This window comes from Lacerta agilis, chromosome 8, assembly GCF_009819535.1.
Source record: "Lacerta agilis isolate rLacAgi1 chromosome 8, rLacAgi1.pri, whole genome shotgun sequence".
NCBI lineage: Eukaryota > Metazoa > Chordata > Lepidosauria > Squamata > Lacertidae > Lacerta > Lacerta agilis.
In genome coordinates, this window is record NC_046319.1 from 36755670 (window position 1) to 36781730 (window position 26061).

The following is a 26061-nucleotide window of genomic DNA, read 5'->3' on the forward strand; positions in this document are numbered from 1 at the left end:
TAGAAAACACCACAATCCAAAAGGAAGAAAAGAGTATATTTTCCTTTTTGGGGTGTCAAATCTTTTAAATCTCATGTTTGGTAGGAAAGATTACACTGCAGACATAATAAACTGCAGTGTTAAGAAAGGTACACACGGAGTGGTTATACAGCTACATTTAATATGCCATCCTAGAAGTTCTGTATCATCTGCCCTGCCCTTTAAGGTTCCATCAAGGGTAGCCAGCATGGGACTACAACTCCCATCAGCCCCAGGCAACATGGCCAATAGGTAGAGGATGGTGAGTGCTTAAGTCCAAAATATCAGGGTACACCATGTTGGCTAACCTTGACTTAGGAGATGACATTAAAAAAGAACTACTGGCAGTTACTTTCACATGGCACAAAGAGTCATGGCACACTCTGGTGGTTAGCAAGTGATAGTTCCTAGGCCAAACTGAGCCTCTTTCAGAGGGTACCACCTCCCCTCCCCAAATGTCAACTCTGCCCTGTCTCAGAAATTCCCAGAGTGGCTTGAAATGATGGGGTGGCCTCCAAGTGAGATCAAACAACCCACCCAATAAGCTTTGAGTGGCGGGTTCGAACTCAGATGTCCCTGGTCTAAGGCCAACCCAGCCTTCCCCTTCCCCTTCCCCTTCCCCCAACATAAAGCCCTCTGTATATTGCTGGACTACAATGCCCAACATCTCTGACTGTTGGCAATACTGGCTGGCGCTGATGGGAGTTGTAGTCCAACAAAAGGCTGACTTGAGAGTCTCATAACCTGAAGTGGAGAGATGCCATGGCTCAGATAAAATATTTGCACCTGACTCTGGAACACATTAAGGGTCTGTGGCCACACAGTCATTTTAAAGCCAAAAGGGCTGCACGTTATGCAAAAATATGACCAGCTAAGATGTGAGAATTAAATAAACATTGCTTTGCAACAGAAAAAGGTGGCTCCCTGAGAGGCAGCATTAGTCTTATTCTCTTGCAGAATGGCTTTTCTAGGGAGAAGTTCCTGACAAGTTCTCTTACAGGTCCTGAGATGGGGACGAAGGGATTTTCCCTTCTTTGTCAAATCTAGAATGGCTGGTGCTTATCCTGGAAAGGTACTCATGTGTCTTCAACAACAGCACAATGGGGAGAAATTTTGAGAAGCTGCTTCTCTCATAACTTCAAGGTGTGACAAGCAGTTTTGCTTCAGAACCACTGGAAATGCGGTGGGGCAAGATCCCTGTATCAGTTTTCATTTATTCTTTGCAGAAACTTACTCTGGCTTATCAAAGCTCATTGATTCAATCACACCTACTAACCAGAATCAAGCAAATAGCAAAGAATGAAAGGAAAGGAAACACAAAAAAGAAAGAAATCTATCCCAAAACCTGCTCCCTGGCACCCTCTCCTGGACTCAAAGGAAACTGCAGGGACTTGAAAACAAAATCTGCAGAAGTTTATTTAAGTGACTTTTAGCTGCTGGAAAACACCGAAGCAATGCACTGCAATTTTCAACAAGGCAACCTAGGATGTATTGTCACCAGAAACGTAAACCAATACAGGACTGTAGTCCTTAAATGGTGGTAGAGGTCTCTTAACAGAAAAGACTAAACTCTCTCAATAGACCTACAACTCCCAAACTTCTTCAATGTAAACCAAAAGAGCAGAAATGGTTTAGAAGTGAGTGGTGTGGATGCACCTCAATAGCCATATAGAAACAACAGATTTACCAAGGAATAATAAGCTACTGTTAGCTCAGGATTCTTACACTTTGGTGCACCAGTGCCCATAGCTGGCTCTTTGAAAATAGCGGAAGAGTGCATCCGATGGCACATCTGGGCTCATTCAACACTACAAACTGGTGTCAAAGCAACCTTGTGAACGTTGGTCAAGTACTGAAAATGCAACTCACTGAATCCTCTGAACAATTGTTGCAACCCGGATAGTTTGGTGAGATACAGAATCACAACCCCCAAGACCACATCACTGGCAAGAATCACACAAAGACATTGACTCATGGTTGGTGTTGTTTTAAAAAATGGCAAACAGGTTGTTGGAGTTCCATAAACACTGCAACAGCTGGCTCTGAGCGATCTTCTCAAAATCACAAGCTGAAGAGGCTTGCTACCATGAAGATTTACCACCTCTGCTGACAATCTTTCATTTAACGAAAACTTGAGCAGCCGGAGAGAGTTTGCATTGGCAACTTCCTGCTGTGGGCTTCGCTTTGATCACACCTTGACTCCAGAAGGCTCATGCTCAAAGCCCAGCCAGATATGCTGCTGCATACACCAGGATGTTCCCTCCCCTTGACAGTTCAGGAAGGCAGATCTATCTGACCATTTGAAAGTAGTGGGCACCCCCATCAATTGCTTTCAGATGGAGCAGCTACCAGGGAAACAGAAAACGCCTAACAAAAAGTTACTGGCTGGATCAGAGCAACCTTCATCAAAAGATACTGCAAGAAAGAACTTGTAAAAACTGTAAAGGTGGTGGTGGTGGGGATCTAGGCCTTCTGTTCCAGCCTAACACAGAATCACTGACCCAACCACCCATTTCCTGCCCATCTTCTTAAATATAGCCCCCATCAGGAAGATTTGCATCTGGCCTCCTGGCCTACAGAACTCCTGGTATTCACTTTAGGGGTCTTCTAGAGCAATAATTGAAACTAGGGTGTCTATCTTCCCTCCCACCCACCCCTTTCTGCATCCCTTGCACACACACACATTTTTTATACTCTGCAAACTTTTGATGCTAAAAGGAAAAATTCAGCAGCAGAAAGCAGAGAGAGGAGAGGCTATCCCAAAAGCTCAGCCTTCCGCCTTTACCAGCACGCTAGACTCTCCCGTGCTGACTTGCACTCTGCCTCATACCCAGAAGATTCTGCCCAGAGGTCTCCATTCAGTCACAGTCTGGGTGGAAGAGGCATATGGGGAGGTGGCAGCATCAGAAGAGGGCGGGCAGCTTTGATTGCCAAGCTCCTACGTCTATAACGGGCTGCGCAGCGCAGCTCTACGTGGTTAGAAGACGATCATGCAGGTTTAACACAGTGTCAGTTGGGTATAGTTTTTGCTTTTTTGAAAAGCCCATCTTTTATGTTGCAGGTAGTCTCAGAGACAGGCTTTTTTCCAACCCTTGCATCCCCACTGGCTTCCTCTCTGTTAGTTCCTGAATGCAGGAGGCAGGTCGCGGTGCTATTCTGCAGCCATTTGTTCGATGTGATCACTAAGCAGCTTGTACTGCTCTGTAAGCAAGAGAAACAAATTATGCAATATACATATGCAGATACACACACATTCATGTATGCAAAATTAGCTCGGCATATAATCAAAATATAAAAGACAAACAACTATATGCAAACATCTTCTTGCAGAGCACCCCCAAGAAACATACACTCTTCATTTCCCTTGTGGGTTTAAGGCTCATGTGCAACTGAAGCAAATAACAATGAGGGTGTGATTCAGGTGGCATTCACAAGGCAGCTTATTCCATTTTCCCAGCATTTCCCTTGTTCGTTAATTTCCGCAATATATTTTAGCTTTCACACAATGTAAAAGCTACTTCTGGAAATGTAGCACAAATTTAGAGTTCACTGCTGTGTTATTTGCAAATTGATGTTTTGGGGTGATGTCTATAGCCCATTTCTGTTTTGCAAAGAATCCCTCGCATTTTGCAGCCCTTCTAGGTCATCTTCTCCCCGCAACCCCCACCCCGCTCAAGTGTAAGGCAGAGCAAGTGGCCTGAACTTGGAGTTGCCCTCATTTTCTTCCACCACCACCACCCATTTGACCCCTGGGAGGCGATCCTTGCAGAAGGAACCCCACCAGCAACCTCACACCCATGGTCCTACCTTCATCCAGGTTGCCAATCACTGCCTGCTTCTTCAAGAAGTCGTTGCAAAGCTTCTTGTTCAGCCCAAAAGCCAACATGTTGTGAGTGAAAGTACTGCAGCAGGGAGAGCAAATGGGGTGGGGGAGAAAGGGGTATGGCGTTTTGTTAGGACACGTGCTTTGTCCACAGAAGGTCCCTGTTGCAATTCCTGGCAGTATCTCCAGTTACGAAGTTCAGGTTACAGAAGGTGATGGGAAAAGACTCTCTCTTGAGGCCCCCTGCAGAGCTGCTGCTGCCAATCAGAGACTTGATGGACAAATAGCCCGACTTTGTATGAAGCAGCTTCCTATGTGTCTGCTAAGTTTTCTTGGGCATAAGCTGCCTATTCCTTTTAAAACTGATTAAATAACAATAACAATAATAACAACACTGAAGCCCCCTTCATGCAAACTTTGCATGCAGGTAGGGCCATCACAAGCGAAAAGCAGCTGTGGGGGTGTGCAGCCCCCCCCCCCCTGCGAAAGCTGCATGGGCTCCTTCCCTGCCTCCCCCCACCATCCTGATAGCTACACATTAGGCTTGTGGTTTGTATTGCTGCTTCCTTGTTTGTATGATAAGAGTTTTGCATGACTGCTAATTATGCTTTGAAGTTTTCTATAAATCCTGCCCTAGGACTCACAGGTGAAGAGGTTGCAAATTACTGGATATAAATAAATGTAATTGATATATTATACAAAATTCTCTCTCTCACGTGCGTCATGCAGTATGGATTTCTAAAGATCATCTATTGTGATCATCATTGTTATTTACATTTTTATTTTAAGCATAGTAGTTAAAGCTTTTATCATGTGTTGTTTGCTGCTCTGAACTCCTTTGGGAGGAAGGCAAGCAAGCAAGCAAGCAAGCAAACAAGCAAGCAAACAGAAGCTCTTTTGCAGAAACAGGCCAGTTTCCTTCTAGCTTACCCCAACTGTCCAAAGGTGATATTCTCATTAAACCGCAGACTATCGTCTCGCTCCTCTTGGGTCATGTGACACCATTTCTCCCTGCAAACATATGGATAGATCCTGTAACCAGGAAAATGAACACACACACACAACCTGCCAAAACCTTAGGGATTGATGGGAGCAGGGAAGGATGCAGGGAATGTCAGTAACACGCTCTTGACACACTCCCCTGTTCCATATTGGTTAGTGTGATGAAGTGAAGGAGTAGGCCATGTGCCAGATGTTGGTATGCCAGTTTTGTTATATGGGCCACCTGTTGCCAACTTCAGATTATATATTAGAGCAGCTTTTATCACGGAATCTGGGCCAAAGCTGGAATCATTCTGAAGTTTCCATTTTGCTTATGTGCTTGCATCTCTGTTTCATTTAGGTTCTTCTTCTTCCAAAGGGTTGTATGTAACATCCATCTTACTCAGAGAAGATCCACTGAAATTAATGGACATGGCTAACTTAAACTATCAATTTCAATGGATCTATTCTTAGTAGAACATACTTGGATACAACCTAAAATCTCCGAATGCACGCCTTTCTCTTGGTCGTTAAATCTGTGACCATCACTGCCAATCTACACCCAACCTTAGAATCTACATTCAATTCGGTCAGTATCTCCAAAGGAGGTAGGCAAATATATAGCAAGGGATGTGAAGGGGGCGGGGATTATGACCAAGATTATTATTATTTTTTAAAAAAAAGAGCTATCATCTAAGTTTCGCACCCTTCTTATGGGTTACTGTTCATTAGAGACCTACAAGGCAGACTACCTCAACCCCATTTCACACATGAGGCAACTGAGGCTTTGAAAAAGCATCAAAGGCCGCAAAACAGGAGCAGAGCAGGGACTGGATTCAGAAAAAAGTCACCCAGGCTTAAATTCCGCCACACTGGTATACCATTTTCAGACAAGAATAAAATTGTTTAGAGGCAGAGAAACATAGAACAGCCACACAACACAAAACTAAGGTGTTCTGAGCCAATTTCATTATATTCACAAAGCAAGCAATTTTGCTTAACACGGGTGCACTGTTTGGTGAACTTTCCAACAATGCAATAACAGAGGGTTCTTAACTTTGCAATCATCTGCTTCGCAACCTCCACAATGTATAGTTATCATTAATACGCTAAGGAAATGCTGGAGATGTACTTAGCAGTACATTTACAATGATCCATGGGTTTTTCTAACCCTTGAAATTCAGTAATATTCTAAGTCACTACTACTTCTGGTAGCAGGCAGTTCCAGAGGACTGAGAAGATAAGGCCCTGAGTTCGTTTTGTACATGTGAATGTCTCATTTTTAGGGTATAACCTTCCCTGCCCAGTTCAGTAAAGGTACACAGGTGTCTCCTCTCCTGCAATTATGTATCTTTATAGTCAGGCAGTCCTCACAGCACCTTCTCTGATCTTTTCCCTTCTGTCAATACTTTGCTTTGGAGATGCAGCAGTCAGAACTCTATGTGTCCTTAATTTATTTGCTTTTATTGCATTGATATCCCACCTTCAAGGCTGCAAAGCAGTGACTGGCTGAAGGTCACCTAGTAGGCTTCAGCGCCGAGTGGGGATTTGAACCCTGGTCCAACACGCTAACCAATATGCCACACTGGCTCTCTTGCATGTCTCTCCCTTAATGAAAGTTTCCTGCTGGTTTGGTCCTAGTAGGTCTATTCATGCACACTTAAACCAATGCGGCTCCTTAAGCTCTGGGTGCACAGCTCATGTGGGAGTTTCAAACACGGCAATCTCTCTTATGTAACTGCTGACCTTCCATTCTAGATTTTCACTTCTGCATCCAGGTTGATGCAAAAATTCTCACTGAACCCTATGGGGTAAGTATGTGTTAAGAGTAATCAAGAATGGGGGAATGCTGAAAGTTGAGTTACATTTTCAGCAAAATCACATGGTAAACTTTTGGGGTGGGGTGGGGTGGGAAGCAGTGGCATTTCTTAACACCCCCAATCAAAACATAAAAATAAAAAATTGGTCTAGAGAAAACTAGTTCATCAAGCCTATTCTGGTCTAGAATCGCATTCTAAATGCAGGGATTCTTTTTGAGCAGGGAAGTGTTAGAAAGCACCATCTCCCCCACCTGACAAGGGCACAATGTAAGGAGGATTCTACCACTTGATTTCACCACAGATCAGCCCTCAGGTGCTTGTCCTTTTAGGGAAAATAGGATGTTGGCTGAAGCCGGCCATATGTCAAGAGGAGGAAAAGGGGAGGGAGGGAAATACAGGAAGAAGGAAGTCAATGGGAGGCGAAGCAGCAGCAGCAGCAGCAGGAAATAAAAGGAACACAAGAGAAATTAAAAATGTGGATACATGCTGGATATGAAGACAGTGTGGCAGAGGGATTTCTTGATAGGCCATTCAAGAGTGTATCCCTGAATCAATCCTCACAGGAAACAGATGTGCCAAGGGTCAAGGTTGAGGCAAGGCAAATGCAGAGAACATTCTTTGGCTTAGCCAAGGCAAGTCTCCATTCACAGGGGTCAAGAAGGAGGATCAGCTGACTCACATGGGCCTTTCAGTGCACAGTGTCTTCTTTGGTTGCTCCCTCACCTTGCAATTCCCCAGATAGTTTGCCAGAGCGAGGCAGAGGTGCACAGGAGAAATCCCTGCCTGTCATCCCTCAGGCCAACAGGTCAAGGACTAATTTCAGATGACCCACTGAATGAGCATTTGTCTTAATTTGCTTGCAAGGCGTTTACATGTCTTCCTTTCAATCATTTTTTAAAGTGGGTTTGCCATGCTAGGGCATGTCTGAGGACCCTTTGGCCTTCCAAATGTTTCTGAACTCCAACTGGCCACTCTTGCTGGGAGTCGTTGTTTAGCAACATCTGGAGGGCTATAGGTTCCCCACACCTGTGCTAAGGAGGCAGAGCACTTTAATCCACTTTAACTACACAGACCTACATTTCCTGAATGCTCCTGAATCCTTCCCCCAAAATAGAGACAGCCTGGAGGCACCCAAGATGTCCGCATCTAGAACAAATCCGGTGGCACTGTCCTCTGAGACCATGGCAAGTGTGCATACGCACAGTGACCATTTACCATTTGGAAAAGCTGCTCCAGGTGCATGTAAGGCAAACCCCCCACCCCCATCTCAATCAGGCTCCGCACAAAAAGCCACCAACTGGTATGGCATGAAAGGGGCAAAATTAAGCACGACATTAACAAGTGAGAGAGGGGCAGAAACAACACAGAAAGCAGGTAGTTAAATCCAGATGATCACAGAGGAATGGACAGGGAAGGAAAGAGAGGAGATTCTCAAGCAGAAGCAGCAGCATTCCACAGAGGCATCGAAAGCAGGAGAAAATCAAAGCAAGGGGGAAGGTCAAAGTAGAACGTTTACATCTAGAACTCCTCAGAGACTGGAAAGGGCCCCTGTGTCCAAAAACTTACCACAGCTGCTGACACAGAAAATGGCGAGAGAAAAACAGACTCACTTAAGCAGTTCACCGTGCCCAAAGGCTTTTCTCAGGCTGCTTTATGCGGCATTGATACAGAAGCTGTGCATCATAATCAAGCAATGTATAAGATATTGGCAGCTTGGCAAACTCTGGCTGGGAGACAGAACGTAGACTGATTTTTTTAAAAAAAGAGACTCAAAAAGTGGTTTGTGGTAGGCTCCCACTCCTTCTGAATCGGTTCAGCACCCATATTTGATTTTGTCCTGCTGTTGCCAACATAATTTCAGCAGGTCTCTAAAACACTTGCAAAACCTGTGCGCTGGTGCAGGCACTGATACAAACAAGGAAAACTCCTTTCAAAACTGCTTTGATGTGCTTAGAGATATACCTTGGAAAACAGGCTTTCCCCAACCTGTGGCCCTCCAGATGTGGCTGAACTATAGCTCCCAGCAAGCACAGCAGGGATGGTCAATGGTGAAGGCGGATGAAAGCAATAGTCCAACAATATCTGGAGGGCACCAAGTTGGGGAAGGGTACACTAGTAGGATTTGCAGCGCTGGGCCGAATACTGTGCAACCACGGTGGCAGGTTTTGGACCCAAAATGAGCCTTTGGCATAAAAAGGTAAGAAAGTAAATGCGGACAGACACACCTCGTTTCCTCTTCCTCTCCAGCATTCCCTCTGGAGTGGCAGCAGAAAGGGTCAACAGAAGGTTACATGTTAAGATCATGCAAGAAGTATGGATGGAGAGAGAGAGAGGAAGTGTGAAAGAATTGACCAGAAAAAGAAAAGAAAAGAAAAGATTAAAGACGTCAAGAAAGAGAAAGAGAGAAATTAGTTGTTTTCAACCTCCCCAACCCAACAAAGCGACACGAGAGCAGGAAGGGGGGAAAGGGGGTACTCTGCCCTTTCCTTAAGCTCTTGCCTGGCACACTCCCCCTTGGATGCTGTTATCAAACTGCATTTGCTGGGTGGTTTCTGCTTCTCTAAAACCCTGGGGAAGATTTCCAAGGGCCGGGGGAGAAAGAGCTTCCTGCCTGCTGAGTATAAACCCAGTCCTGCATCAAATTAGCAGAACTTAAAAAGCCCCATTGGCCTGCTTGACAAGTGGGAGAACAGGAGAAAGATAAACCATCTGCGTATGAAAAAAAGGCAGTCCTTTCCAGCATTGTGACCTATTCTCCTCCACCCCTCGTGTCCCCCACTTCCTTTCTCCTGTGAAAAAAGAAAGAAAGAAGAAGCTGCTGCAAAGTCCTACCTAGTGGTGGGAGACCGTTTCCGCCTCTCACAGTGAACCGCGTCGAAGAAAGCCGCATTCCAAAACCGCAGGGTATGCCTAGGGAACAGGGGAGGCAGTTATGTGCGCGCGTGTGTTGAGCCTGTATCAACTGCACTGTACGTTTTTGTGAATGTGGCTAGGAAGTGGGAAGGAATGGGGTGGTTTCTGCCAGAGAGGGCTGTGGCTGGGCTTACTAGATGGCTCCCCTGCTTCAATGCCCTTCTCAGGAGTGCAGCTGGCTCAGAATAATAGGCACATACCAGTGGTGGCTGGTGCTCACTGAGACAGGTGAGGTGGAAGGCAGGGAGGCCAAGAGTAGGTGGCGCCAGAGCCAGTGAAAGGCAGAGACAACTCATTCTAGTTTAGGCCCCATCCTCCTCCTCCCTGCTGGGTTCTACAACTCCTAGGGGTTGAGGTCCCTTTGCCCCCCATAAAATATTTGAGGGTGCCCCCCCCCAAATCCATGGGAATTCCTATTCAAATGGTGCGCATGCACTGCGTCTTGTGATTGATTATGTGGGGGGGGGGGGCTTACCCAATATTTTATTCAAGTTGGCACCCCTAACTGAGACTAACAAATGGGGGAGCTGACAGGCTGCACCAGGCTGGCTGTAAGTAAGAAGGCAGGCAGGTGGGGCAGTGCCCCAGTCACCCTCTTGAACCGGCCTCCACTTGCTCTTACCAGATGGGTTGTTGCTTCAGGTGCATGTACAGGTAGATCTTCTCTCCTGTTTTTTCTTCCTCATCCTCAGGACTGTACAGGGAAACTGCAAAGGGGAGATATTTGATATTGGTGGGGGGGGGGCAGATTTGTGCATACACACATACACAATCTTCAGATAAAGACCAGGCAGTGCCTTAGATTCCTGCCAGGTATACCAGCTCTCCAGAAGCCGAAACACCGGTTTTCCATGAGCATTATAAACAGATTTTTAAATAACAACAACATAGACATATTATTACTGCTTACCTGATTTGTGGATTCTCTCTCTTGGTTTGTCTTCATCATCCCTAGAAGCAAACACACAGGTACTATTCGGTTAAACGTAACATCATTTTGGGAGGGGAGTTTGGAAGCACTGCAAGTGGTTTGTTCTATGAATTGCTTAGAAGTATATCTTCCTGGTACACAGGGGACTTTAAATCAACCAGTTAATTAATAAAGCGGGAAAGGGCCATAGTTCAGTGGCAGAGCATCTGCTCTGCGTGCACAAGGTCCCAGGTTCAATCCCCAGCATCTCCAGGTAGGGCTAGGGGAGACACACAAACGCTGCAGTCTAAAATCCTGGACAGCCGCTGCCAATCCGGCACAAGGCAGCTTCCTATGTTCCTGGTACCACCAAGACTGATAGCGGCATATAAATGAGATTATCTTGGGTAGAGCAGAGGCGGTGGTGCTCAGGGGTACCTAAGCCAGGTTTGGCGTTGTGCCTCCACTAAAGGCGCTGTGGATGGTCTCAACACAGTGCAGGGGAAATCCGGCTGCCCCTAGAACTGGACTCACTCAGCTTTCTTGGGCCCGGGCCCCTTCAGCTTGCTTTCAAAGCTCCCAAAGAAGCCTTTCACATTCTCCGTCTTCGCCGACGTGTTCTTCAGGAGCCGCTCCGCAATGTCCTTCTTCTCGGCTAACCAGCTGTTTGCGGACTTCAGGTAGGAATCGATGCTGCCGGTGGGCTTCTCCTTGGACTCGATGGGCAGCGCTTGGGGCTTTCCTACCAAAATGCAACCAGGGAGAAAGAGAGGGAGTAAGGCAGGGGACCTGAGGCCCGCGGGTTGAATGTGGCCCTCCAGCCCTCTCGATCTGGCCCTCAGAACTCACCACTGCTCCGTGCTCTCCTCAAGAGCATTTTCCTGGCTGGAATGTGTTCTTGAATTGTAACAATGCCCATTGCTTGCCCAGATGGAAGACAGGTGTGTGTGGGTGTATGTAGATCCCTCAGACTTTTTAATGCACCAAGGTATGAATCACACCTGTTGCTCCACCCACTTTAGCCTCTGGCCCCATACACCTCTGGCATAGGGCCCCCTTAAGGTTGATCATAAGTGAATGTGGCCCTTGAGCTAAAAAAAGTGGTCCCCACCCCTGACTTAAGGGAGCTCCACTCCTCCTAAAGATCAATGCTGGAGAGAGAATGGTTTGTTCTCTTTCCCCCACCCTTAAGTTTTTGCTTTTTAACTAAAAAGCAAGGTACTAGCCCTCAGTGAGTAGTGTCACACTTAAAAATGGATGTCAAAAACCAGGACAAATTGTTGGCAACATGGAAGCAACCAACAAGCAGCTACAAATCATTATGCTTCCCTGGCTCTCATCTATTTCTGAAACCTTATAGTAAGCCTGCAACTTATGCAGGCATTACGTTCTGGGGATTGTGCCCCAAAGCCAAAATTGTGTGTAGTCAAAACACATTGGAAGCAATGGCGGGTCACATGCAAAGGATTAGTTCACCATTCCAAGGTTCTCACAAACAGCTCCCAGGATGCTGTTCCTATAGAGATGTTTCTTGCAAGGTACTCTTGCTCCTTTGCTGAAGATGAACAAATTGCCCCAGCACATTTTTTCACTCCACAGAGAAATTTCAGCAAGAAGGAACTGCCCCTTACCAATATGGTAATAGGTAAAGCACATGGTCATCAGGTTCTTAGCAGGGCTGAAATCATCCATCTGGTAACACCTGGAAAAAAAGGAAAGAATAAAGTTGCTGAAATATGAAGAAGAAACAGAGCAACACTCAGTGGTGATTAGTGTCCATTGAGACTGATGGGGCCGAATGCAGGGAGAACAACAGTGGGCAGAGCCTACTAATTCCAGCTTTTCCCCCATTCTCTTCCGTGCTGCGTTCTACAAGGGCAACACCAAGACTAAGGAGGAGGAAGCAGACTGCCAGGGCCACCCCCTGGATATATTGTAAACAGGAAGGCAAGCCAATGGATGCTGGCTGAGGGCAGACGGAATTCAGTGGGGCAGTGCACATTCTCCCTAATATTTATTTATTCATTTCATTCATATACCACCTTTTATCTTCCAAGGATCTCAAGGTGGGTGTACACAGACCAGCCTTCGCTGCCAGCACTGAAGAACAGCCAGGTGGGTCTATGCATGGCTTTTTCGGAGAGCTGCATAGATCACAGCCATGTGCAATTCATCTCCAGGTGCCCAAGTGGTGCAGTGGTTAGAGCAACCATCACCACCACGATGCCTTCCAGATGTTTTGAGCTACACCTCTCCTCAGCCCCACCCAACTGTCCAAGGTGGCCTGCGGGGATAGGTGGAGGAAAGAAGAATCCAACCTGCCAGCTAGATTCAGTTCCCCACCCCCTGCTGTAAAGGCTGAAGACCCTGTGGCCTCCACACAGACACCTGCTGTTACTCACTCAAAGAGGACCACAGCAAAGGACTGCACCAGTCGATAGAAAGTCTGCTCCGAGACACACTTGGAATTGCAGCGCTGCGAGAAAAGAGGGAAAGTCAAGAGTGTTAAGACTGGGGTGCAGATGTACCTACGTAGGGCTACTGTCCTACTTTTTTTTTGGCTGCAGAGGAAACAGCTCTGCTCCTCTCTTGTTGCATATACAGCCTCTGGATCAACATCCGTCTCCAGCCTAAGCTTTAAGGCAAGCCATCTGCTTTGCTTTCCATTTTCTCCCCTCTTGAGTGCTTGTCATGTTTCAAAAGCTGCTCTCAGAAGGTGGCTTTGCAACTAAGACAAGGGCTGGCCAATCAGCCTCGTGGCACAGCCTTGCTCTGAGAAGGGAGGAGGTAGCTTTGCCACTGATATAAGGTCTAGCCAATCAGGAAGTTGTGCAAATCCGGCTTCTGTTTGACCTGGAAAAAGTTTCGCCCAACGCAGGGTTTTTCAAATGATGGTATGCAGAGGTGAGCAGATGAGACTCTTCCATGTAGGAATACAGCAATGCAATAAAGCAAAAAGTGACTCTGAAATAGCCTGGAATGCCCTGTGCATTCCACTAGGAATAGGGCCCACTATTTTGATTGTGTGAACAGGTGTCAAGAGGCACACGCAAGCACAAAAAGCAAAGGGCCTCAAGAGCCCTGAACATCTCCTTACCTGAGCGCTCACGTATCTTGCAAACCATTCCCTGCCTTTTGCATTCTCCCCACTGCAGAGTTCTCCAAACTTGGCTTTCTCCTCTTGGTCAAATTCCTCTCTGGAATCACAAAGATACAAAACAAAACAAAACAAAAGTTGGCACTAATTGTGACACAGAGGGCTGAGACTATAAACTGGCAAGTCCCCAAAGCAAATCTCACTGCAGGCAAGAATTGCCAGGGGGCTGTAGGCAAATCCCTGCCTGCTCTCAAGTGTCACCACTCTGCGATGTAGTAATAATAGTAATAAGCATAAAAACTAGGTGTTGTACTATAAGCCTTGACCAATGAGCTTATTTTCTAATTTAGGAGCTTAGGGTCATTACTAGCCTACCTTGCAAGGCTGTCACAAGGAATACAGAAATAAGATTCAAGAAACACTTTCACTTAAAAGCACAATAGTTTCTACACCTTCAAATACATAAGTAGCCACCTTCTACTGAGTCAGGTGATTGATCCCTCTAGCTCAGTTCTGTCGACACTGACTGGCAGCAGCGGCATTCCCAGTCCTACCTGGAGATGCTAGGGATTGAAGCAGGGGTGTTGTGTATGCAAGAAAGATGCTTAGGTGTGCCGCACAATGATGGCAGATCAACATGCACAAGAGAAAGGGCCGTTGGATTCTTTGTGCATGGAAATCCGACATTGTGCCTCACTCTTGACTGGGTTGGTGGCTGCCTATGAAATCCATCCTCCACACAAATTTTATCACTGTCCTCTTTTATTTTGCTGTTGCCGTTTGCTCTTTTTCTTTCGGTTTCTCCTTTATGTTACGACTTGCAACAAAACTGGGAGAAACGCGGCGGTTTCCTGTTGAATTGTGGTTTTGCCTTCAACCACCAGGTGGCAGTAAACTCCTCGTTTGGCTCAATGTACTAAATGGAGGGGGAGGCAGAACTTTAAAGGAGAAAGGAAAAAGTAATGAAAAGTAAACTTGGGGTAGGGAAAATAAATTCAAGTAAACTGCTTCAGCTCTTGCCAGTCCGAAAGTGCACCAATACTCTTTATCAGGAGCCAACGGGGAATTAACACATGACAATAAATCATCCTTTTGAGCAGGAGTAGGGGACCCCCCTGGGAAGTCTTCCCAAGTCACACCACTTCTCCTCTCACTGGCTCTGCTTTGCACCCTCCCTGAGGGTTTTTGCCTGGCTGGATTTTGTCCTTGAACTCTGCTGATGCCTCTTGCTTCCATGGATGGAGGGTAGGGAGGGGTGCATGAATTTGTGCAGAGACTAACATGGTACACAACAGTGACTTTGGCATTCATTGCCCTGCCCACTTTTACCCTTCACTCATGCCCGCCACTGGCAAGAAGATTGCCCAGAAGGGGAATATGACCCTAGGGTTGAAAAGGGTTATGCCCCCCCCACCTGGTTTATTTATTTATTTTTACTAAGCGTGTAGCAAGACTGACAAAGAATTTGAGGCTTTTGATTTCAAGCATTGCCATTCTTCTCTTTTTGCACGCAGGGGGCAAGCCACCTCGCCAAGTGGCAACATTCAACTGTGAATGGAGATTATGCAAGCCGCCAATGTCAGTTTTGCACAAGAACATTCCTTCTGGGGTCTGGTCCCCAAATTGGCCACGCAGCAGAGCAGGGAGGGAGCATACGGAAAGGCACTCCCCCCCCCCCAGTGTTGACATTCAAATCGTTTTAATTCGGGCCACGGTGAGTCACGGTAGATTTGCTAAATTGCTTAAATTAAGTGGAATTGTTCAAAAGCACACACACAGAGAGAGAGAGAACCAACATCAGCTGCAGCAGCTGAAGCTGAAGCTTCCACTCTGCATCTGGGTGATGCAGCCCCGAAGTCCCCAGGCAGCAATTGTTAAGTCGAGAGAGAAGCATGACTCAGTGGGAGAGATGTGTCACAGCCAGCCAACATTTCTTTTCAACAGGAACACAGAAGGAGGAAGGGGGCTTGCTGCACCCGGGGGGGGGGGGAGTGAAGGATCCAGCAGCAAGCTGTCTTCCCCCCTCTTTCTACACAACGGATGCAAAGAAAGAAATTCAGGTCCCTGGCCACACCACAAAACATTTGCTCACCAGCACCCTCTGGGGTGCACTGGGTTGTACCCTGAGTTGGTCCTACACAGAGTAGAGCCATTAAAAATAAGAGACACAACTATCATTGATTGATTAATTTAAGTGGGTCTACTCTGACTGGATATAATACTGGCTGTTTATTTCCATCTTACAAATTGGAAACTGGCGTCACGGTAGAAAAACCTGGGACTTTAGCCAGCAAATGAAGTTGAGGGGGGTGGAATCTGGGGAAATGGGGAATGGTTGCCTAGATTACATATAATGTTGCTCTGGACTGGTCTGAGCAACCTAAAGCCAGCTCAAAGAAGCTCTACGGCAGCCTTCCCCAACATGGTGCCTCTCAAGATGTTTTGGACTACAATTCCCAGCATGCCTGAACAATGGTCACGCTGGCTGGGGCTGATGGGAGTTGCAGTATAAAAAAGAACTGGGGACCTTCTGCAGAGAGGGAGTTGGCCGACGATCCTACAATCCCAGCATGCACCTGCTCACAGCATCCTGCTGCTCAAACACTCACCCTCCCGTGAAGATCTTCTCCACATACTTCCTGATGAACTCCCGGTGCTCTGCTGTCACTTCGTCCTTGGCGGACTCTGTGCTCTGGTTCGATGAGTAGGACTCTGAGGAGGAGCGGCGGTGGTTGTTCCAGCTGTGATGGGTGGGCGAGTCCGTTGTGTCATTCTCACTGTCGGCAGATTCCGTCGCGTCGCTCTCTTCCGCCACTGCGGCCGTGTCGCCCGCCAGGTGATCCAGCAACCCATTGCCATTGGTGGAGGGAGGAGCAGCAGGGACGGATTCGGAGGTGTCGGTGGTGGAAGGTTCAGAGTCAAAGTCAATGAGGTTCCCCACAGGGACATCAATGGCCTCCATGGCTCAAGGGGCCTAATACCATGGGTCAGGTGCGAAGGGTGTGGCTCAATTTCCCTATCAGGGAAATGTGAAGGCCATTGGGAGATGAGCAGAAAAATACGGAGCCTGTGATTGGTCCACTTCCAACCAAAGCCTACTCCTTATCCTAGGCTCTTTCAAGGCATCTGAAAAAAAAGCAAACACAGACCAAGTCATCATCAATAATTAATTATGAAACTCTGCTTATCAACAATAATCTCAGCAGCAAGAGCCACGCGTCGTAATTGCACAGCAAAATTTGGCAACCCCTGCCACGTATTTTGACTTACTATTCCAGGCAAAGACTTCCAAGGCGGCCCAGGAAAAAAAAAGAATAGGGCATTTGGCCACTTGGTGAACACGTAAATTATGAGTTAAGTTTAATGCAGATTGAAACTTCCCTCCCAGGGCTGGCAAATGTCATTTGTTTAATGCAATTAAGTATGGAGACAGAGCGAACTTTTATGGAGTGCTTAGGAGCAAAGCAGCCTCTTTAAAACAGTCTCTCTTGATTAGAATCCATTCAACCACTTATAGGCATGTGCTTTTTTTTTTTTAAGGATGACTGCAATTATACAGAAATACTTTTTTCTTTCTTTCTTTCTTTCTTTTTGTTTCTGAAGGCACGCATCCAAGATTGCGTTGCACTTACTAAAACAGCATTTCCCCGCATAAGCTGAAGTCGGAGCTTGCAAAAGCTTTCCCATCTCCCCAGACCCAACAGTCTTGATCGATAGGCTCCTGAGTAGATCCCATTTCCCAAACCATGTAAAATTTTGCAGGCTTTAAAGTCCTGCACATGCTTTCCTTTGTCAAAAATTCCGAAGGCCAAGCTTTGCAGCAATTCAAGGCCTGAGACCATTTTTTTGCGTGGAGCTCTGTGTGATTAACAATGCAGAGGTTGTAGACAGTCTTCTGAGTCAAGGTCAAAACACTAGAGTTGAGGTGGTCATCGTCTGGCCCGAAGCCCAGCCTTGGCCCAGCAGGGGTTACAACTTAGCCCATGAGTCCTTTTTCTTAAAACCATGTCCACCTCTGAATCAGCCGATGCCACTCCATGTGGATGGCATTCAGTTCTGCACTGGCTCTGCACAACAGTTCCCTATAGCAGGTTAAATCCCCCCATTAGCTAATGTTTAAGGTTTGTGTAATTTTAAGGTTAATTCCTGCTCAGTTTGGCAGGATTCAGAGCAAATTCCTTCCTGACGAGGAAGGGCTTTTGCAAGCTTAAAAAAGGGGTTTTCCTCTGTTTTAGCAAGCACTCTAGGACTCAAAGTGGCAAATCACCTGACGCCCTTGTGACACCAGGTGAATGACATGTGAGCAACCCCACTCCCCTGTCAAATTTGGCCCCTGAGGCCCATCCTACTAAGGAACTGCTCCATGGAGCCAAAATGTCCCCCATCCCAACACCACCACATCATGCTGGCTCTATGTTGTTGTTGTTCAGTCGTTCAGTTGTATCCAACTCTTTGTGACCCCATGGACCAGAGCACATCTCTATAGAGATGCATAAATAAAATACTGCCACATTATTTTCATCAAATGACTAGAAGATGCAAAAAATGAAACCGTCTTACTTCAAAAATCCCGTTTCAAGGTGTCCTTCACTGTTGCTCCCCCTCCTCCCCTTGCAAACTGCACTTAGATAATTAGGGTGCAACTGAATCAGTTCAGTGCTTATAAGAATGTTTAAAGAATGAGTCTGCAAGACTGCAGGAGAAGTGCCAAGTTTAGTTTCAGGATCTATGAAAGGCAAAGTTCTGCTCTGGATGCATCCAAACTGCAGCACAGAGAGCCTTCTGTCTTTCGGCACTCAGGCCAGATAGCTGAGAGGGGTTCTTGGTGGCTCCTCCAGCAGATTGGCCAGACCTTAAGTTTCAACACCTCGAGCTAAGCAAAGAGTTGACAGGTTGGACTGTACTTTAGATGGAGTCAACTTTATCCCTATGCTGAGAGAGAGAGAGAGAGAGAGAGAGAGAGAGAGAGAGAGAGTCTTTTTACTTGTTATTTTGACTTTGTTATACTTGGAACAAACACTGCAAAAAAAAAAAAACTGCAGGAGCTGTCCAGAGTGCTGTTAAGGCTCTCCACTTCTCTAATTATTTTAATATACTCTGGCTTTCCACTCATGTGCCAAGGATCTCAGAGCAGATGTGGGGAACTGGGTGGAGAACAAAGAGACGAGTGTGTCCATTTGTGTGTGTGTGTGGGGGGGGGGTTTGAAATCTCTGGCTGTTGCATGGCAAGAATGTAGCCTATTTTAGTTTATTTTTTACATCCCACCTTTGCTCCAAGGAGCTCAAGGCAGCATACATGGTTCTCCTCCATCTCCATTTCATCCTCTCTGTGAGGTAGGTTAGGCTGAGAGACTGTGACTGGCCCAAGGCACATTTCACTGCTGAGTGGGGATTTGAGCCCTGGTCACTCAGTTCCTAGTCCAACACACTAACCACTACACCACACTGGCCTTCTGTACCAATGTAAGTTTCACACCCATTGCTATGCTCATATATACCTCTGGGCCCTGCCCACCCCTGCCCCCACTCCCCCAAAAGGAAGCCCCCAAGGCAATGTGTCCCTCTTCATCCCTGTTCTATTGGCTCAGCAGCAATCCTGGCCCACATCCAGTGCAAAACCAACCCCTTGTATGCTTGCTCTTCCAAACTGCATCAGCTGATCTTCAAACAGCAGCGCGATGTTTCCACATTCTTCTGACAAATGGTCTGATTTATTTTATTTATTTCACAAAATTTATATGCTGCTTGACTGTTAACCACCCCCTCAAAAAAATAAAACCTCAAAGTGGATTACAAAAAAGAATAAAACAAAGAAATTATCAGTAAAAACAAATTAAAAACTATTTTAAACATTCAAAAGTAATTAAAACAAACAATAAGCTAAGAACTTGATTAAAACACATCAACATCTTACATATCTGGGTAGACTTGCCAAGATGTAGGCACTGAAAAGGGCACAGTGAAGATGCCTACCTGATATCAAACATTGTGGGGGTTTTTTTTTTTACAAATGAGGAACAAGTATTATGTGGCACTGCACTAGTTCTAAAGATCGAAGAGGTTCAAGTGGGCATATCTATGAGGTTAGATGACCTTGCAGGCGAGTCTTAAAATGTATCTTATACCTAAGGTAGCAAAGCAATTTAACAACAAAATCCACAGTCACACATTTCTTCATTACAGCAACAGCAGCTTTCCAAAATGGTAACAGCTTTGAGCAGCAAGGCAGCCCTTGAAATAATTAAAACAGGCGGCTCCCTCCGTAATCAGCTAATTGACTGCATATCTGGGGTTAAGGACATAGAGCCCAACCAAGACTGACACTGAATTAGCCCAGATAGTTAAGGAAAATACCAGCTGATACTTCAGATGTTTTCCAGGAAAGGGCAGAAGCTGGAGTCACCCCCATCTACTAGTACACCTGATCAATGCCTGCAAGGAAGCTGCGTCTTCTTAACAGAGCAATGAGAACCTGCCACCCACGCCAGAGTTTCTTAAAATCAAACACAATGTGGAAAAAACCACAATGGCTCCAACCACTACCAGCTTCTGTACTAAGGATTTGAAAACTTGCTGACCCAGCTGCAGGGTTCCAGAGTGATCAGCCATGGCATTAAGCACGGCGCCAAACCAGCAGAAACACAATCTTTATGGAGACTTCAAGGGATTAGTAAAGGAATTCAATAAACCTTTTTTAAACCAGGGCTTAAAACACAAAAATTCCTCCTCTCAAGTCTAATTTCTGCAATCTGCAAAAAATATTCAAATTAACAAGCAAGCATGTTTTGCATAATTTATTTTGCAGATCATTAGGCTGTGGCAGCTGCCTCCTGCCTCCCCCTTGCAAGATTCCAGCAAATTTTGCTCATACACTTTGAAGCTGGATTCTGCAGCCTTGAGAACTAAATACTTTATTTGTTTTTGTGCGCAGGGGTGTTAAAATAAATTCATCTTTGAATGATGAATTCAGTGGTCCAGTTCAGAATCCCATTTTTCACAGGGTAACCCCAAAATGAATACAGCTTTGTCAATGCTGCATCACAGCCAGTTTGCCAAAAATATGCATGTCAGAGGGAAAGGGATAAGCTAGAACCTCTCCTCCCTGATGAGTTACCTTTCTACGTGCAGGAAATATTTATTTATGAAGATTAACATTCAACCAAATGTGATCCTGCCTGCAGTCTGAAGAAGCATGGTCCAAACCCAACTATTCATATATTGCCTGGGAGACCCAAAAGCTACACCACGGTTGCTTACAGTCTGCCTCACTTCTTCTCCCCTTTAAGTAAAATCAGTAAAAATATAAGAATATAAAAAATATATATAAGAAGAACCTACTGGATCAGGCCAATGGGCCCATCTCATAATGGCCAACCAGTACATAGGCACAAAAATTTCCTTGTAAATTTTGGACTTGTACCATAGTCACTTCCCTGGTCACCTGTAGCATGTCAAAACTGCTTGTAGATGAAGAAGCTTTACAGAAATGGGTGGTCCTTATTTTACTTATCCCCACAATGACTCACACAGGCATGCATGAGAAGGCGGGCCAGTAACTCTTAGTCTTTATGTACAGTGGCCTCCCCCACCCTGCAGTGCTGGCTGGGGTTGATGGGAGTTGTAGCTCAAAACCCCTGGAAGGTGCCAGGTTGGAAAGGCTGCAGCTTCTTTTTTTGGGTAGAATGTTTCACAATAAAACGCCACTGTTCAACTTCAACAAACCCTGTAGGGTGTTAAGATGCATACACCTGTCTCATATGAGAAAGAAACAAAGCGGGGACACTGTCAAATAACTAAGTCATTGAATGCACGTTTAAGGCTTTAACTGTCCATGGCATAGCCTCTCCCTAAGAAAACGCGAGTGGCTGGAGGCCTGACACTGCATAACGCCTGTTTACATAGCTGATACATGGGGACCATACCTTGTCAAAATGATCGTGTTCAGTTTGGGCTGTAACAACCATTCTGTGTTGCATTAGATTCTTGGAGAGACCCAGATCCCAAACTTTGCTGTTCCCATAAGGGGCAGAGCAAGATTTGAGTTCAGTGACTGACCAATATTAGAGATAACACTAAAAAGGCTTTTCCAAAACCCAGTAATCCAACCTGCAGAGCTGGCTGGGGCTGATGGGAGTTCTAGTTCAGAACTCCTGGAGGGCTCAAGGTTGGGAAGGGTTATTTAGAGGCTCCCCATCTTGGTCCCTGGCTTGGGCAGTGACTCTTGTCTCGATCCTCCTGGCTGCAGGATTTTTCCTCAGGTCTCTCTTTCTCCACTTCCCAGCTTTGTTAAACCTTGAGTTACAGAAGACCCTGCTGCAAGGAGGGAAGGCGACAGGGCAGAAAAGAATCGAAAATTCTTTCTAGTAGCACCTTAGAGACCAACTGAGTTTGTTCCTGGTATGCACACGAAAGCTCATACCAGGAACAAACTCAGTTGGTCTCTAAGGTGCTACTAGAAAGAATTTTCGATTTTGTTTTGACTATGGCAGACCAACACGGCTACCCACCTGTAACAGGGCAGAAAAGAGTGAGATGGGACTCTGTATCACAAGCACAACAGCTGCAATTTAAGCTGTCTCTCTTCCTTCACAACCTGTATTTAAATGGGTATTTTCTCCCATCCTCTTTCCCCAAGATGGCAACTTCAAAAAGAATGCCAGGCATTCTAAGCAAAACGAATGGCCTCCGTTCAGCTCAGGCTGTGCATGCAATGTGCATAATTATGCTGTCAAAAAAACCCGGAAGCACATTTGTGCCCTACATGGCGATAAAAAGGGAGCCCAAGCTAACTGACTGGTACATGCAGGCAGAAGTGGCAACCTCAACATTGGAAGGTTCAGGACTGCCGACAGAAAGTACACAGCTGCATGGTAAAAGTATGGAATTCGTTCCCAGAAGAGGTAGTGATGTCCACCAACTTGGGTGACTTTTAAAAAGGATTAGAACAATTCGAGGAGGAGGAGGAGGAGGCTTTCAATGGCTACTGGCATGATGGCAATGTTCCACCTCCATTGTTGAAAGCAGCTGCTGGGAATCACAAGTAGTAAGAATGCTGTTGCACAACTGAGCCCTGCTTGCAGGTTTCCTGTTGGTGCATCTGGTTGACCACTATGAGAACAGGATGCTGGGCTAGATGGGGCTTTGACCTGATCCAGCTGCCAGGCTATTCTTATGCTCTTAGCATTCTTCAGAATGAGCTGGCTGATTGGCTGACACTGGACAAAGGGACCTCTGCAAGAGAAGGTGTCCCCAAATATTCCTTGCTATGACTTTATCCACCCTGTTACACCCTGCTAAGTTCATGGGGGTGGGGGGACTTTGCCCTGGAAAGCCTCTAACTTTAAACTTCTCACATTCACAGCTTTGTCATCAGCAGATGCTCAATATAGACGGGTGCCAAATGAAAGCTGAAACACTGCAGGATGAAGAGCAGCTTTAAGAATGATCTAATCCAAAAGGGCGGCTGATGTGCCCAAGTCGGAAATGTACATAATGTGCAGCTGAGAGGCTTGGATTTGAGTCTCGCCTCTCCAACAGGCCAATTTACTCACTATGTCTGCTTACACACCACATATTTCACCTTGTCTACCCCACCCCTAGAATCCAGGGAACAATAGTTTTAAGAGTGCTGGGAACTGTAGCTCCATGAGGGGCAAACTATAATTCCCATGATTCTGGGTGGGTTTGGGGAATGTATATGGTGTGTGCACAACCTATGACCCAAAGACAGGGAATCTGTAGCTCTGAAGATGTTACTGGACTGCAGCTCCCATCGTCCCTGACCATCACCCATGCTGGACAAGGCATGATGAGAGTTGTAGTCCAACAACATCTGGGAAGGTTACAGATCCTTAATGTCAGCCCAGGAGGGGAATCAAGAAACAGCATTTGTTTCCAGAATCCAGGAGTGAAAAGCAAGATCTGTTTTCTCCAAGGCCTAACAAGGCCGAACTTCACCGTCTCTTACATATATGGAGAAGTGCCCAAAGACCCAAACTATTCCCTTCCTAATGCACACCCTTCCCTTCTACCTATTTTTTTTTGCTGCTCGCCAGTGGTTTTTGCCACAGATGCTCCTGTTCCTGTGGCATTTGCAGCAGCTGCTTGCTGTAAAAAGAGCAAGCCTGCCTTAAGAACCAAAAATTATTCCCTCCCAAGTCAACTGCAATATATTATTTTCCCAGCTGGGCTCCGGCCTCTCACCTCCCTCCACTTGGCAGGCCCCATATTACCAACAGCACCCTCCCTTTCTCTGTGATGTGTCCTCATTAGATATAATTGCACCCCTTCCTGTGGAATGAGGGGCCGAGCAGCAGCAGCACTGCAAAGACTGACAAAGTATTGCAGAAAGACTGAACACAGCAGCTGCTAGCTCCAGGGAACCTGTTATTTGCTTCTGACAAGATGTGAGCCCTCCTTCAACTTGCAAAGCCATGAAGATGAATCCAGCAATTTCAGCAGGTGAAAAGCCCAGCATCTCAACACAGCACTTTCTCCCATAGCCCCGAGAAGCACCCCATGCAAAGCACTTCCACCCTGAAACTCCATTCTCTTGTACAGACAGTGTGTTTTTGTTTAACCTGAAGGCAGCCCTTTTTAGGGAAGTTTTTAATGTTTGATATTGTTGTATTTGGTTTCTGTTGGAAGCCGCCCAGAGTGGCTGGGGAAATCCAGCCAGATGGGCGGGGTACAAATAATAAATATTATTATTATTATTATTATTAACTGGTATTAATAGCTCTTGTTGCATCTTCCAAAAAGAAACAAAAACAAATATATTCAAATGATAATACAGCCAGCATGCTTGACTGAACAGGGCATGGAGGAAAAGGAGAATGAAGTGCAATTAAGACACATCTGTCAAGGAATTTCAGTTCCTAAAAAACCCCAAAAGAGCATCCCAGCCCCCCACAATTCTTCAGAAAACAGAGGCCATCTCAAAGACCCTGGAAAGTGAACCAGCCAGTGGAAATCAATCCCCGCACCATGAATTACGGTGGCAAAATAGCCAATAAACTCAAATAAAAACACAATAAGTATTTGCAAAGAAGGTAAAAGTGAGGGTGATATATAATACAGAAGAACTGGGGAAGAAAGAAAAGGAGGAATAATAAAAGGGTAAACATATAACCCAAAGCAGATTTAGGAGAAGGAGTTCACACAAATTCTGTACATCATCAATGGAATACTTTAGTTTGCATAAAACACTTTCATTTGGTCTATAATCCCTGAGCTTTAGATGCCAAGGTGCTGATAAGGAATGCAAGAGTTACTGAGGCATAATTTCTTCAATTGGAAAAACAGGACGAAGCCTGTGAAGGAGACCTCTGCATACAGAGCACTGCAAGTATTGCAGAAAGCTAGTCATCTTCCATTTAATCAGCTTTCCACAATAACTGCAGGCACGGCCGCCTTGCGTATCTCTGAAATCTCCAACACCTAGGAAAGGCAGCAGGAATTAAATTCACACAGCCTGAAGCCCAAGACATGTGTCCTGAATTAAGCACCCCTTGCAGCTTTACGAGAACTTAAAAGCAAAGCACAAACCTCCCGTTATCTTGCACAACAGCCCTACGCAGTAAAGACCGACAAGATTACCTGCTCATCCACTCGCTGTCAGAAAAAGAAAGACTCAGAAGATATGTGTTCATGCACACACACAAATAAAAGTCACTTGAACTTCAGCTGAGACAAGGAAGGAGGGAAAGAGGAGGAGAATTTCAGTGTAGCTCACTGAGAAACTCAACCATCACCACCCATTCGTCGCTGAAGTGTGGTGCACATCGCAGTCCTTGTCCACCTTATTGCCAAGGGAGCCACACGCACACCCACGCACACCCTCCCCAGTCCCAATAGGTCAGCTGTTTCCCCCGCCTCTTATGAGCCAGCAGTGCATGGCCAATGTACTGCCTGGGGGGTGAGAGGAGGCAGTGCTCAGCCTCTCTCTAGTGGCAAGATCAATGCTCAGGGGCTTCTCCCACCCACTACCTTCACAACCTTTTTTTTTCCTTTTTTGCAGGAGATGCTTTACAACAGTTCCTCTGAACGCACTAAGTTGTGTTGCCGGCGAATACATCTCTATCCTCCTTTGGAGCAAAGGACCACTTTGCAAGAGTCTCCAGGCAGTTTGCTCCCACACAGATCAATAGAGCGAGGCAGATGCATTGCGAACTCTAAAATAAGCCAGTGGGTGAGCTGCCTTTCTAAGCATTTGGCTCCACGGCCCATTTCTGCCACATAACTCTAAAACATAAAAGGGCTATCCACAAGAGGCAAGTCTTTTTATGGTGAAGGGGAAGGGAGAGTAATATAAACACTTATGTAAATGAGTGCTCCTGTGATACAGTGAACAAATTCAGATATGGGAGACCTCGACCAGTCTTCATTGTGGCCAAGGACTCAGCATGTGAGGTTGGGCAAGTCTCAGCCTCAGTTTCCCATCTGCAAAACGGATGAATCTGTCCAATTTCAATTCCTCGCAGTTTTTCATTTTTCCCAG

General features: G+C 46.0%; 1 protein-coding gene across 3 annotated transcripts in view; it reads right to left on the reverse strand.

Annotated features, from left to right (window-relative positions):
• Positions 1-1989: 1989 nt before the first annotated feature.
• Positions 1990-26061, reverse strand: part of KIAA0513 (KIAA0513 ortholog) — a 47288-nt gene continuing 23216 nt past the window's right edge. Inside the window, exons 1-13 of one of the 3 annotated variants that reach the window (XM_033156939.1) lie at positions 25161-25329; positions 16172-16688; positions 13563-13662; positions 12868-12941; positions 12097-12167; positions 11000-11207; positions 10466-10506; positions 10178-10262; positions 9475-9552; positions 8868-8897; positions 4772-4852; positions 3826-3920; positions 1990-3219 (exon numbers count right to left, since the gene is read on the reverse strand). In XM_033156939.1, coding sequence (XP_033012830.1) covers positions 3170-3219; positions 3826-3920; positions 4772-4852; positions 8868-8897; positions 9475-9552; positions 10178-10262; positions 10466-10506; positions 11000-11207; positions 12097-12167; positions 12868-12941; positions 13563-13662; positions 16172-16524 — 1266 coding nt within the window. In that variant the 5' untranslated portion in view covers positions 16525-16688; positions 25161-25329 and the 3' untranslated portion in view covers positions 1990-3169. Of the gene's footprint in view, positions 3220-3825; positions 3921-4771; positions 4853-8867; positions 8898-9474; positions 9553-10177; positions 10263-10465; positions 10507-10999; positions 11208-12096; positions 12168-12867; positions 12942-13562; positions 13663-16171; positions 16689-25160; positions 25330-26061 lie in introns of those variants that run through there. The other 2 variants (XM_033156938.1, XM_033156941.1) reach the window with 2 other exon arrangements.